Below are 13320 nucleotides of genomic sequence, written 5' to 3' on the forward strand. Positions count from 1 at the left end.
TTCAAGACCCTATGACACATGGGAATAACTTACAAAAGGAAACATACAGTACTTGTTTGATCATTTTTCATTACAACCCCTATTGATGTGATTGATCGTTTAGCATGGTTACTGTAGTGATGTAGGAGTGGACGTAACGCCTCAACTCCTCAGATTTGGAACAAAAAACACTTTCTGTTAGGCAATATTATTATGAGATGAAAGGTGGGTACCTAAGGAGTTCAGGAAGCCAAACTAGAGCTCAGTGTGATGTTCACAGCGGTGGGGCCAGATGTTTTGATCAAGAGAGACCGCTAAACATACAAATATGTATTTTATTGTTATAAGGAAGGGGAAATCTTATAGTTAGTTGGTTTTTATTTATACTATTTTTAGAAAGCATATAAGTGATTTCAAGCCTTATTCATACAGTTTTGTTGAATAGGAAATACGTCATAAAATATTTCATATTTTCATCATATTTGTACTGTGCACTTGAGCTTGTGTCCTCAAAAGTGACTACACCTCAGCAATTTATAACTATTTTAACAGAAAGGTGAGATTTTAACCTTTCTTGGTGTATGCAGCATTACTAGTTATTGTTTATGGTCTGCTCATGATAAATAATTACTTCCGGGGATTACGTAGATTACATTTAAGATTTCATGTAGTTACTGTATATTTAAAAGGACATATACAGTGCATTCGGAACGTATTCAGACCCCTTGGACTTTTTCCACATTTTGTTACATTACAGCCTTATTTTAAAATTGATGAAATTGTTTTTTTCCCTCATCAATCTACACACAATACCCCATAATGAAAAAAGTGTCTTTAAGTCTTTAAGTGCCTTCTGGCAAACTCCAAGCGGGCTGTCATGTGCCTTTTACTGAGTAGTGGCTTCCGTCTGGCCACTCTACCATAAGGCCTGATTGGTGGAGTGCTGCAGAGATGTTTTTCCTTCTGGAAGGTTCTCCCATCTCCACAGAGGCACTCTGGAGCTCTGTCAGGGTGACCATCGGGTTCTTGGTCACCTCCCTGACCAAGGCCCTTCCCTTCCCGATTACTCAGTTTGGCTGGCCGGAGCTCTACAGACAATACATTCTAATTAATGGCTTGGTTTTTGCTCTGACATGCACTGTCAACTGTGGGACCTTATACAGACAGTGTGTGCCTTTCCAAATCATGTTCAATCAATTAAATTTACCACAGGTGGACTCCAATCAAGTTATAGAAACATCTCAAGGATGATCAATGGAAACAGGATGCACCTAAGCTCAATTTCATGTCTCATTGCAAAGGGTCTGAATACTTATGTAAGGCTTATAATAATATGAATATAATGTTTGTCTATGCTGTTTTTTTCACCTTTCAACCTATAATGTCTATAGATGCAGGGTATACACTTGAACAATTAAGTGCAGTTCATCATAAGTCCAATAAGCAGTATTTTATGTCCAACAATGAACATTAAAAAAATATATACATTTAATAATAATAATAATAATATTCTGCTCAGAAAACTGGATGGGCCAAATAAAACTGCCTTCAGGCCGCTAGTTGGGGAACTGATGTATATGTTTGTGTGCACAGTAGTGTCTTACGGCTTCTTTCTCTCCTGAGGTCTGATCGTGGGTTATGTTGGAGATGGAAACTTCCACTGTATAATGGTCATGGACCCAAATGACCAGGATGAGGTCACTAGAGTTCACTGAGAGACTGGCCAGGTACTGTAGGTCTCTCTGTCCTCTATATTTTCTCCCTAGTTTTTCCTATACCTCGTCATTGATCGGCCCCTTGTACCTCACCATGGAACTCATTCTCTCTTATCCCTGTCTTCATATTTCTCTGTTTCTCTCTCACTTTGTAGAAAAGCAGTGGCACTGGACGGGACATGTACATGGGAGCACGGGGTGGGCCTGGGGAAACGAGTGTTGCTTCGTGAGAAGATGGGACCCCTTGCCATGGAGGTCATGCAGGGCCTCAAGGCCACTCTGGACCCCAAGAACCTAATGAATCCTGGGAAGGTGCTGTAGCTGAAGGTACTGAAGCTATCACCTTATCACAGAGCACTGAATAAATGAATGAAGTGTGCAGTACTACTTAGGGATGCAATACCTCTGTCTGCCACCGGGTGTCAGGCGTTTGGTATAATTGTTTTTATAGCGTGAGTGACTGACTAGTCCCAAGGGCAAATTGTGTTATTATTGTCTGTCCTCTGTTTATCCTCTTAAGTTCCTCAGAATTAAATGCTTCTTTAGATTTTACTACAACATAACTGTATGGCTTGAAATTATTTATTGACTACTTGTAATTAACTAAATCCATCGGTTTGCATTTAGTTTCTGCTCTATTTTGTGCCGTTGATATGTGCATACTGTACTTAAACTGTAAATGGCCCCTTCTGATAGAGAGTTAAGTATTTATTTATATTGCCATGGTGAAGTTGCTCATGTCTCTAAAGATTTCTTCTTACAATCTTATTTGCTCAGTGGTGACATGTGTTGAGACAAGCCAATGAGACTAGAGAAAAACAACCCAGGGTTTATGTAACAGAGTAATAACAACTGTAAGTGGTCACAGGAGTGATCCAAGTTTTCTCCTCAAGAGAATCCATCAATCTATCCAGGACAGAAGAGAACACAGTCTTAGCCTTTTAACATTAGCTGATGGGTCAACAAAGTAGCTTAATGACAAGCATTAGCACACCATTATTTATAGAGTAGATTTGTTAAACTTAACATTTAAGCCTGAATCTAGTTAAGGAAATTACATGAAAAAGCATGTTTATTTTGTCATTTTTATTATTATTATTATTATTATATATATATATATATATATATATATATATATATATATTTATATACAGTACCAGTCAAAAGTTTGGACACACCTACTCATTCCAGCATTTTTCTTTATTTTACTATTTTCTACATTGTAGAATAATAGTGAAGACATCAAAACTATGAAATAACACATATGGAATCATGTAGTAACCAAAAACGTGTTAAACAAATCAAAATATATTTGAGATTCTTCAAAGTAGCCACCCTTTTCCTTGATGATAGTATTGCACACTCTTGGCATTCTCTCAAGCAGCTTTTTTAATTGAACCTTTATTTAACTAGGCAAGTCAGTTACAAACAAATTCTTATTTACAATGACGGCTTACCCCGTTCTAACCCGTACGACGCTGGGCCAATTGTGCGCCACCCTATGGGACTCCCAATCATGGCCAGATGTGATACAGCCTAGAATCGAACCAGGGACTGTACTGACGCCTCTTGCACTGAGATGAAGTGCCTTAGACAGCTGGGCTGGAGCCCGAGCTTCATGAGGTTGTCACCTGGAGTGCATTTCAATTAACAGGTGTGGAATTTCATTCCTTCTTAATGCGTTTGAGCCAATCAGTTGTGTTGTGACAAGGTAGGGGTGGTGTACAGAAGATAGCCCTATTTGGTAAAATACCAAGTTCATATTATGGCAAGAACAGCTCAAATAAGCAAAGAGAAACGACAGTCCATCATTACTTTAAGACATGAAGGTCAGTCAATCCGGAACATTTCAAGAACTTTGAAAGTTTCTTCAAGTGCAGTTGCAAAAACCATCAAGCATCAAATGTTTCACAGAGTTCAAGTAACAGACACATCTCAACATGAACTGTTCAGAGGAGACTGCGTGAATCAGGCCTTCATTGTCAAATTGCTGCAAAGAAACCACTACTTAAGGACACCAATAAGAAGAAGAGACTTGCTTGGGCCAAGAAATATGAGCAATGGACATTAGACCGGTGGAAATCTGTCCGTTGCTCTGATGAGTCCAAATGTTTGATTTTTGGTTCCAACCGCCGTGTCTTTGTGAGACACAGAGTAGGTGAACGGATGATCTCTGCATGTGTGGTTCCCACTGTGAATCATGGAGGAGGAGGTGTGATGGTGTGGGGGGGCTTTGCTGGTGACACTATCCGTGATTTATTTCGAATTCAAGGCACACTTACCCAGCATGGCTAACACAGCATTCTGCAGCGATAAGCCATCCCATCTGGCTTGCGCTTAGTGGGACTATCATTTGTTTTTCAACTGGACAATGACCCTAACACACCTGCAGCCTGTAAGGGCTATTTGATCAAGAAGGAGAGTGTTGGAGTGCAAAGCTGTCATCAAGGCAATGGGTGGCTATTTTGAAGAATCTAAAATATAAAACATGTATTGATTTATTTAACACTTTTTTGGTTACTGCATGATTCCATATGTGTTATTTCAAGGTGTTGATGTCTTCACTATTATTCTACAATGTAGAAAATAGTACAAATAAAGAAAAACCCTTGAAGGAGTAGGTGTGTCCAAACTTTTGACTGGTACTGTGTATATATCATTATCAGAATTCATCCCACAGATTGCACATCAAAACCATCAAACAATTAGTTGGTACCTCCAAAACAGGCACCCATTCACATCCTTGGAAAAAAAGTTCTCAAAACATTAAATGAAATCAAGGTATATGGCCCTTTAGCAGAGTCGGGCAGGGATACAGTTAGCAGGAGACATGAATATGTATAGTATACTCTATCATAACTGACTAGTAGTCTGTCTCCCCTGTGTTCCTTGTTCAGTTGAAGCTTGGTGGTTGTCTGCTTGCTAATGAATTGTTTATAGTGGCCTCACAGGTACTATATTCTCTACATTTTCATCTAGCAGAAATTGAAAAAATATTCACCCATTTGTTGAGCTATGTTAGTTTTTTTTCTTCCAGAATCATCATTCTGTTATTCTTTATACACTAGAGGCATTCTGAAGAGTAATGTATGTTTTCTGTCAGATTTGGGGAAACAAATCTTGTTAAATGTGAATAAATAAGTTATAACCCTGGAATAGCTCCACGATGTGACTGTCATTTTTGGGTTGATAGGTCTTTAATACATCCATTACATTAAGTCACATCAGCCAACACAACCAGAGAGGACCTGACCTATTTCATCAGAAAACATGTGGGGCACAGACAGTAGCTTAGACCAAGAGGCATCACACATACACACACATGAACAGACTCAAGGCCCTTACAGGGAAATTACTAATTCTGGTCAGCGTTTCCCCATCGCAGCAAACACCTGGTGGACAAAAACAAGGAGAAAGAGTGTGTATGTCATGTCGATTTTATGTAACTGTAAACATTAGCAAAATAAATGGAGCGATACCACATTCACACAGGGAAAATGGACATCTAAATTGTAAACATTTCAAACACAGACCAACACATAGTATTGTCTCAGACTTCTTTTTGACCCTTTAGCAAATCAGGCTCTCACACTACAGAGATGGCTGCATCATCACCCCAACCTCAACCACACCACATGTATGCTTACGGACACCATCCTCACAGCCCCAGAACATAGAAAAACATAAACCAACGACCCCCAACTGTCCCCCACGACACATAAGCACACTCACACACATTCACCCACCACCAAGCATAAACGACGTACCCCTCCACACACTAACGCACACAGAACAAGTGTAGTCTGACTGATATTTTCACTGCCCCGACACATATAGAAGCATTAACTACACCCCTCCACACACACACCCACCCACACACACACACACACACAACCCAAACACACATTACCCAAACAGAAACCTACATAGACAGACCCTGCCTGCCACCAATGCTGCACTTCACACATCACTGCTCCACCTCAAAGTAAAGACTAAGATAAGCGCATGTCTCTTCATCTAATGATTGGGTGGGCGGGTGCTGTAACTCTGGTGTTTGGGGGAAAGCCTTTTGTTGCATTATCAGACAACGTCCTGGGAGTCCACCCTGCCCTGGCACACAGGGTTCATCCAGCCCTATTCCTTCCTCTTCATATTTTTCTTTATCTTCATTATCCTCCTCTGTCTCTCCCTGATGAAGGCCATGAGATGGCTGGATCCAGATGAGTGATATGGAGCCAGGCAGGGCCAAACTCAGGAGGCAAAATGGAAGGCAGAGCAGAACAAGGGCCAGACCCCCGGAGGAGCCCAGAGAGGACCAGACCATGTGGCGTGGTGACTGGCTGGCTGGGGGGCCAAGCAGCCTGGTGAGGCAGTTGGCCTGGAGGGATGGTCAGCCTAGTTGGGCCAACATAGGGCCTGGCAGTTAGAAGCCTCTAGGGCTAGGGGGGAGGTGGCAGGGAGGAGGGGCACTCTTTTATGCATGTGGAAGTGACAGTATAAGCTTAATGTTTTTTCTTTTGGTTCCGTTTGCTAGGAATTCTCTTGATAGATTGATAGATCAATTGATAGATAGGTTGTTTTGATTGTTTAGTTTTTTGGTTACTTCAGTGTCCAGATATCCATGGTAGGAACATAAAGTGTCCTGATAGATAAAGAGAGAAATGGAGGGGAGATGTTAACCATACATTAAAGTGGATACACAAAGACAGTTCAGAAGGTTATTTTGAGTGCATCATTTACACTTACAGTATGCTCTAGCTTCAAACTGACTAAGAATGTGAGTTTTATTGAGGGTGGTCATATGTGTGCGTACTGCGTATGCATTAGGCAGCGAGTGAGTGAGCTATGTAATAATGTTCTTTGAAACACCTCATGTCACCAGTCTCCTGTGTGGAAGAGAAGCAGGTGAGGAGATGCTCTCACCTTGAACAGTAGGAGTAGGAGCACAGAGGTCAGTCAGTCTGAAGGATGCTCAGGGCAGGAACGATTGATCTCAAACCAGGAGTCTATACAGCTGAACAGAAAGAGGAAAAAACCCACCATCATCACATGAATGCACATATCTCGCTGGCCTTAGCTACAGTACATCGCTAAGGCCTAAATGTATTGCCCCACTGAGTATAATTAATCTAGTGGAGTCATTTCAGGCTGTGTGTAATCCTGTGAGCCTGTGTGCGTATTGTACAGTCAGGATCAGGAACTGAGCTCAGTTTGAAGGTGTGTCCTAAAATGGCACCCTATTTCCTGTGGCAACCTACTTTTGACCAGAGCCCCCAATTGGCCCTAATCAAAAGTAGTTCACTATATCAGGGATAGGGTACCATTTGAGTAGTCCCGCTGTCTCACCTTTTGTGATAGATGCAGAGGCACGGCAGTCTGGCGATGGTGTTTCCTTGCTGCAGCTCCTCCAGACAGATTACACACTCTCCGGCATCCCTGGCCAGCACGTCATCTGGAACACACACAAAAAAACACACCAGCAGACGCACACACAGGCAAGCAGGCACACACACACACAAACACACAAAAGAAAACACAAGACAACCGTGAGTGGCAATGACACATCATCAAATTGTACCTAATATGAAATAGCAGAGGCAGTGGCACATCAAGATCAACAAAGAATCTGTAAATTACTATAGGCTTTACAACTACAGCAGCAATAGAACAGAAATACCAGAATAGAACAGAGCAAAAGACACACAGCTGGGGACTAGTCAGATGGAAGAGCATCTAGTCGGTGCGTCAGAAAGAGGTCTAGGCCTGATCTGGTTGCTGCTGTGTAAACAAACAGCAGGGGGCAGCATTGAACACAGTCTAGTCTGGATCAACAAATCAAAATCAAATCGCATTTTATGTCACATGCACCAAATACAACAGTGAAATGCTTACTTACAAGCCCTTAACCAACAATGCAGTTTAATTTAGTTTTTTTTTTTTTTTTAAATGCCTGAAAAAAAAGAATAAGAAATAAAATAAACAAATAATTAAAGAGCAGCAGTAAAATAACAATAGTGAGGCTATGTACAGGGGGTACCGGTACAGAGTCAATATGCGGGGGCATCGACTACTCGAGGTAATTGAGGTAATATGTACATGTAGGTAGAGTTATTAAAGTGACTATGCATAGATAATAACAGAGAGTAGCAGCAGCGTAAAAGAAAGGGGGTGGGGGCAATGCAAATAGTCTGGGTAGCCATTTGATTAGATGTTCAGGAGTCTTAAGGCTTGGGGAAAGAAGCTGTTTAGAAACCTCTTGGACCTAGACTTGGCGCTCCGGTACCACTTGCCATGCGGTAGCAGAGAGAACAGTCTATGACTAGGGTGGCTCGAGTCCAGGGTGGCTTGGCCCCAGTGATGTACTGGTGCAGCTGTAGAACCTTTTGAGGATCTGAGGACCCATGCCAAATCTTTTCAGACTCCTGAGGGGGGAATTAGTTTTGTTGTGCCCTCTTCACGACTGTCTTGGTGTGCTTGGACCATGGTAGGTTGTTGGTGATGTGGACACCAAGGAACTTGAAGCTCTCAACCTGCTCCACAGCAGCCCCGTCGAAAAGAATGGGGCCGTGCTGTGCAAACGGTTTCAACTGGGAAGCATGCGACAGGCTTAAGCCGGTAAAACCCTGCATCAGTCTTTAGTAGAATGATGCCAGAGAGGATGGATGACGTTTTACGTGCTCCTAACAAACTGTGTTATTTGTTCGTTTTTTTGCGATGTTTGTAACTTATTTTTTTATTTTGTACATAATGTTGCTGCTACTGTCTCTTATGACCGAAAATAACTTCTGGACATCAGAACAGCGATTGCTCACCACGAACTGGAGAAGCTTTTTCCTTTAACGAGTCCGACGTGAAGGATATACTGCTTTCCCGGGAACAGGCCCAAATCTCCGTCATTTGTGTGAAGAGAAGACGGAGAAAAAGGGGGCGGAGGTCGGGCTGCATTCTGAAAATTTGTAGGCGAGCGAGTAAACCCCCACTGCCATCAGTTCTATTGGCCAACGTGCAATCATTGGAAAATAAAATCGATGACCTACGAGCAAGATTGAACTATCAACAGGACATTAAAAACTGTAATATCTTGTGTTTTACCGAGTTGTGGCTGAACGACGACATGAATAACATACAGCTGGCGGGTTACACACTGTATTGGCAGGATAGAACAGCAGCCTCTGGTAAGACAAGGGGTGGCGGTCTATGTATATTTGTAAACAACAGCTGGGGCACGATATCTAAGGAAGTCTCAAGGTTTTGCTCGCCTGAGGTAGAGTATCTCATGATAAGCTGTAGGCCACACTATCTACCTAGAGAGTTTTCATCTGTATTTTTCGTAGCTGTCTACATACTACCACAGACCGATGCTGGCACTAAGACCGCACTCAATGAGCTGTATACAGCCATAAGCAAACAGGAAAACGCTCATCCAGAAGCGGCGCTCCTAGTGGCCGGGGACTTTAATGCAGGAAAACTTAAATCCGTTTTACCAAATTTCTACCAGCATGTTAAATGTGCAACCAGAGGGGAAAAATATCTAGGCCACCTTTACTCCACACACAGAGATGCGTACAAATCTCTCCCTCACCCACCATTTGGCAAATCTGACCATAATTATATCCTCCTGATTCCTGCTTACAAGCAATAATTAAAGCAGGAAGCACCAGTGACTCGGTCAATTAAAAAAGTGGTCAGATGAAGCAGATGCTAAGCTACAGGACTGTTTTGCTAACACAGACTGGAATATGTTCCTGGATTCTTCCGATGGCATTGATGAGTATACCACATCAGTCACTGGCTTCATCAATAAGTGCATCGATGACGTCGTCCCCACAGTGACTGTTCGTACATACCCCAACCAGAAGCCATGGATTACAGGGAACATCCGCACTGAACTAAAGGGTAGAGCTGCCGCTTTTAAGGAGCGGGACTCTAACCCGAAAGCTTTTAAGAAATTCCTCTATACCCTCTCACGAACCATCAAACAGGCAAAGCATCAATACAGGACTAAGATTAAATCATAATACACCGACTCCGACGCTCGTTGGATGTGGCAGGGCTTGCAAACTATTACAGACTACAAAGGGTAGCAAAGCCGAGAGCTGCCCAGTGACACGGGCCTACCAGACAAGCTAAATTACTTAAATTGCTGCATTGAGGCAAGTAACACTGAAACATGCATCAGCTGTTCCAGGCGACTGTGTGATCATGCTCTCCGCAGCCAATGTGAGTAAGACCTTTAAACAAGTCAACATTCAAAAGGCCGCAAGGCCAGACAGATTACCATGGCGTGTACTCAGAGCATGCGCTGACCAACTGGCAAGTGTCTCCCTGACATTTTCAACCTCTTCCTGTCTGAATCTGTAATACCAACATGTTTCAAGCATACCACCATAGTCCCTGTGCCCAAGAACACTAAGGTACCCTGCCTAAATGACTACTGAACCATGCTTTGAAAGGCTGGTCATGGCTCACATCAACACCATTACACCAGAAATCCTAGACCCACTCCAATTTGCATACCGCCCTAACAGATCCACAGATGATGCAATCTCTATTGCACTCCACACTGCCCTTTCCCACCTGGACAAAAGGACCACCTATGTGAGAATGCTTTTCATTGACTACAGCTCAGCGTTCAACACCATAGTGCCCTCAAAGCTCATCACTAAGCTAAGGACCCTGGGACTAAACACCTCCCTCTGCAACTGGATCCTGGACTCCTTGATTGGCCGCCCGCAGATGGTAAGGGTAGGTAACAACACATCCACCATTCTAATTCTCAACACGGGGGCCCCTCAGGGGTGCGTGCTCAGTCCCCTCCTGTACCCCCTGTTCACTCATGACTGCACGGCCAGGCACGACTCCAACACCATCAGTAAGTTTGCCGATGACACAACAGTGGTAGGCCTGATCACCGACAACGACGAGACAGCCCATAGAGAGGAGGTCGGAGACCTGGCCATGTAGTGCCAGGACAACAACCTCTCCCTCAACATGATCAAGACAAAGGAGATGATTGTGGACTACAGGAAAAGGAGGACAGAGCACGCCCCCATTCTCATAGATGGGGCTGTAGGGGAGCAGGTTGAGAGCTTCAAGTTCCTTGGTGTCTACAGCTGCACCATCGAGAGCATCCTGACTGGTTGCATCACTGCCTGGTATGGCAACTGCTCGGCCTCTGACTGCAAGGCACTACAGAGGGTAGTGCGAACGGACCATCCAGGACCTCTATACCAGGCGGTGTCAGAGGAACGCCCTAAAAATTGTCAAAGACTCTAGCCACCCTAGTCATAGACTGTTCTCTCTGCTACCGCATGGAAAGCGGTACCGGAGTGCCAAGTCTAGGTCCAAGAGGCTTCTAAACAGCTTCTACCCCCAAGCCATAAGACTCCTGAACACCTAATCAAATGGCTACACAGACTATTTGCATTGCCCCCCTTTACACCGCTACTACTCTCTGTTGTTATCATCTATGCATAGTCACTTTAATAACTCTACCTACATGTACATATTACCTCAACTAACAAGTGCACCCGCACATTAACTCTGTACCGGTACCCCCCTGTATATAGTCTTGCTATTATTATTTTGCTGCTGCTCTTTAATTACTTGTTACTTTTATTTCTTATTCTTATCTGTATTTTTTTTAACTGTGTTGTTGGTTCGGGGCTCGTAAGTAAGCATTTAACTGTAAGGTCTACACCTGTTGTATTCGGCGCATGTGACTAATAACATTTGATTTGATTTGATTTTGATCTATTATAACAATTTTTTTGTTTTTTTGTTTTGGTGTTTGTCAGTTTTTTGGGGGGCTGTTCGCGCACACAATATTTTTTCTTGAGGCAAGGCGAAGTTCAGTAGCTGAAGTCTACGCCCCTTAGTCTGTGATTGATTAACAGTACTCTTAGTAGGAGTGGGAACTATGGATGGGATTCTTCAATGAAGTGTTGAGGCGAATAGTTTTCATGCAAAGTTTTTCACTTGAGAAATACTGCACCAACCATCCTAGTTTGATGTAAAATTTCGCGACTAAGACTTCAACAAAACGTCAATTGAATTCAGATTTCTTGATTTATCTTAGAATAATTCTGACTATTTGAGGAAATGTTATTGGCTATGTGGTTGCTATAGTGTCTCAAGAGGGACAAACAGTAATATTGCTGCTTTTTTCTCATTTTTCAAGTGAAGTTATTTTAAGGGAGTATTTTGTATTTTTTATGGATCCCTATTAGTTCCTGCCAAGACAGCAGCTACTGTTCCTGGGGTCCAGAAAAATTAATGCAGTTATACAATTTTTAAAACATTACACTACAACTCACAACAGATTTCACAACACATTAAGTATATACCCTCAGGCTACTACACTTTATTATGACAGACCTCTCCCTATCTTAGCTACTGTTGCATCAATATGTTTTGACCATGACAGTTTACCATTCAGGGTTACTCCAAGCAGTTTAGTCTCCTTAACCTCTATGCAATCGGTGTCCCTATACCGGGACGGTTGAGCTAATGTGCACTAACGTGATTAGCATGACGTTGTAAGTAACAGCAAACATTCCAGGTCATAGACATGTCTTATATGGGCAAAAAGCTTACATTCCTATTAATCTAACTGCACTGTCTAGTTTACAGTAGCTATTACAGTGAAAAAATACCATGCTATTGTTTGAGGAGAGTGCACAACAACAACAAAACATGTATTACGGCAACTGGTTTGATACATTCACCTCTGAAGGTATATAATGTACTTACATTCAGGAATCTTGCTCTGATTTGTCATCCTGAGGGTCCCAGAGATAAAATGTAGCATAGTTTTGTTTGATAAAATAAATGTTTATATTCAAATGTAGGAACTAGGTTCTACAGTCTGGACCGCTGCGGTCTCTGGCTCCACACCCACCCCACCCGGCCATCTAAATGTGTGAAAGTTAGTGTATAAGCTAATGATCCATCATGTATGACATTCCTGGCAGTGTGTAGACTTACATTTTGCATTACTACATCATTTTTGTATGTTCTCTATAGTTATGTACTTGAAAATGTATCAATTAACCAATTTGACACATTTGGGCAGACTTGACACACATTATTGTCCAGTATTGCAATGCTTCATTGGATCAATCTGAAACTTTGCACACACACTGCTGCCATGTAGTGGCCAACATTTTTTAAACTGTACCTAAACTGAAATATTATATTATGGCCTTTCTCTTGCATTTCAAAGATGATGGAAAAAAATATATATACTGTATTTAAAACACTTTTTTTTTTTTGTATTATAATTTACTTGCTAATGTGTTATATTCTCCTACATTAATTTCACATTTCCACAAATGTCAAAGTGTTTCCTTTCAAATGGTATCAAGAATATGTATATTGTTGCTTCACATCCTGAGATACAGGCAGTTAGATTTGGGTTTGACATTTTAGGCGAAAATTGAAAAAAAGGGTCCGATCCTTAAGTTAACTTTCTCAATTGTTCATAACAATATTTAGTTGAGGTTTAGGGTTTAGTGAAGGATTTGTCCCAAATACAACACTTTTTGTTTTTGAAATATTTAGGACTAACTTATTTCTTGCCACCCAATCTGAAACTAACTGCAGCTCTTTGTTAAGTGTTGCAGTG

At 42.0% G+C, this 13320-nt stretch overlaps 1 protein-coding gene across 1 annotated transcript in view; it reads right to left on the reverse strand.

Annotated features, from left to right (window-relative positions):
- Positions 1-5115: 5115 nt before the first annotated feature.
- LOC120053423 (E3 ubiquitin-protein ligase znrf1-like) overlaps positions 5116-13320 on the reverse strand; it is a 51033-nt gene continuing 42828 nt past the window's right edge. Inside the window, exons 3-5 of the mRNA XM_039000549.1 lie at positions 7041-7146; positions 6618-6708; positions 5116-6336 (exon numbers count right to left, since the gene is read on the reverse strand). Coding sequence (XP_038856477.1) covers positions 6651-6708; positions 7041-7146 — 164 coding nt within the window. The 3' untranslated portion in view covers positions 5116-6336; positions 6618-6650. The remainder of the gene's footprint in view (positions 6337-6617; positions 6709-7040; positions 7147-13320) is intronic.

Source organism: Salvelinus namaycush, chromosome 9 (assembly GCF_016432855.1).
Source record: "Salvelinus namaycush isolate Seneca chromosome 9, SaNama_1.0, whole genome shotgun sequence".
Taxonomy (NCBI): domain Eukaryota; kingdom Metazoa; phylum Chordata; class Actinopteri; order Salmoniformes; family Salmonidae; genus Salvelinus; species Salvelinus namaycush.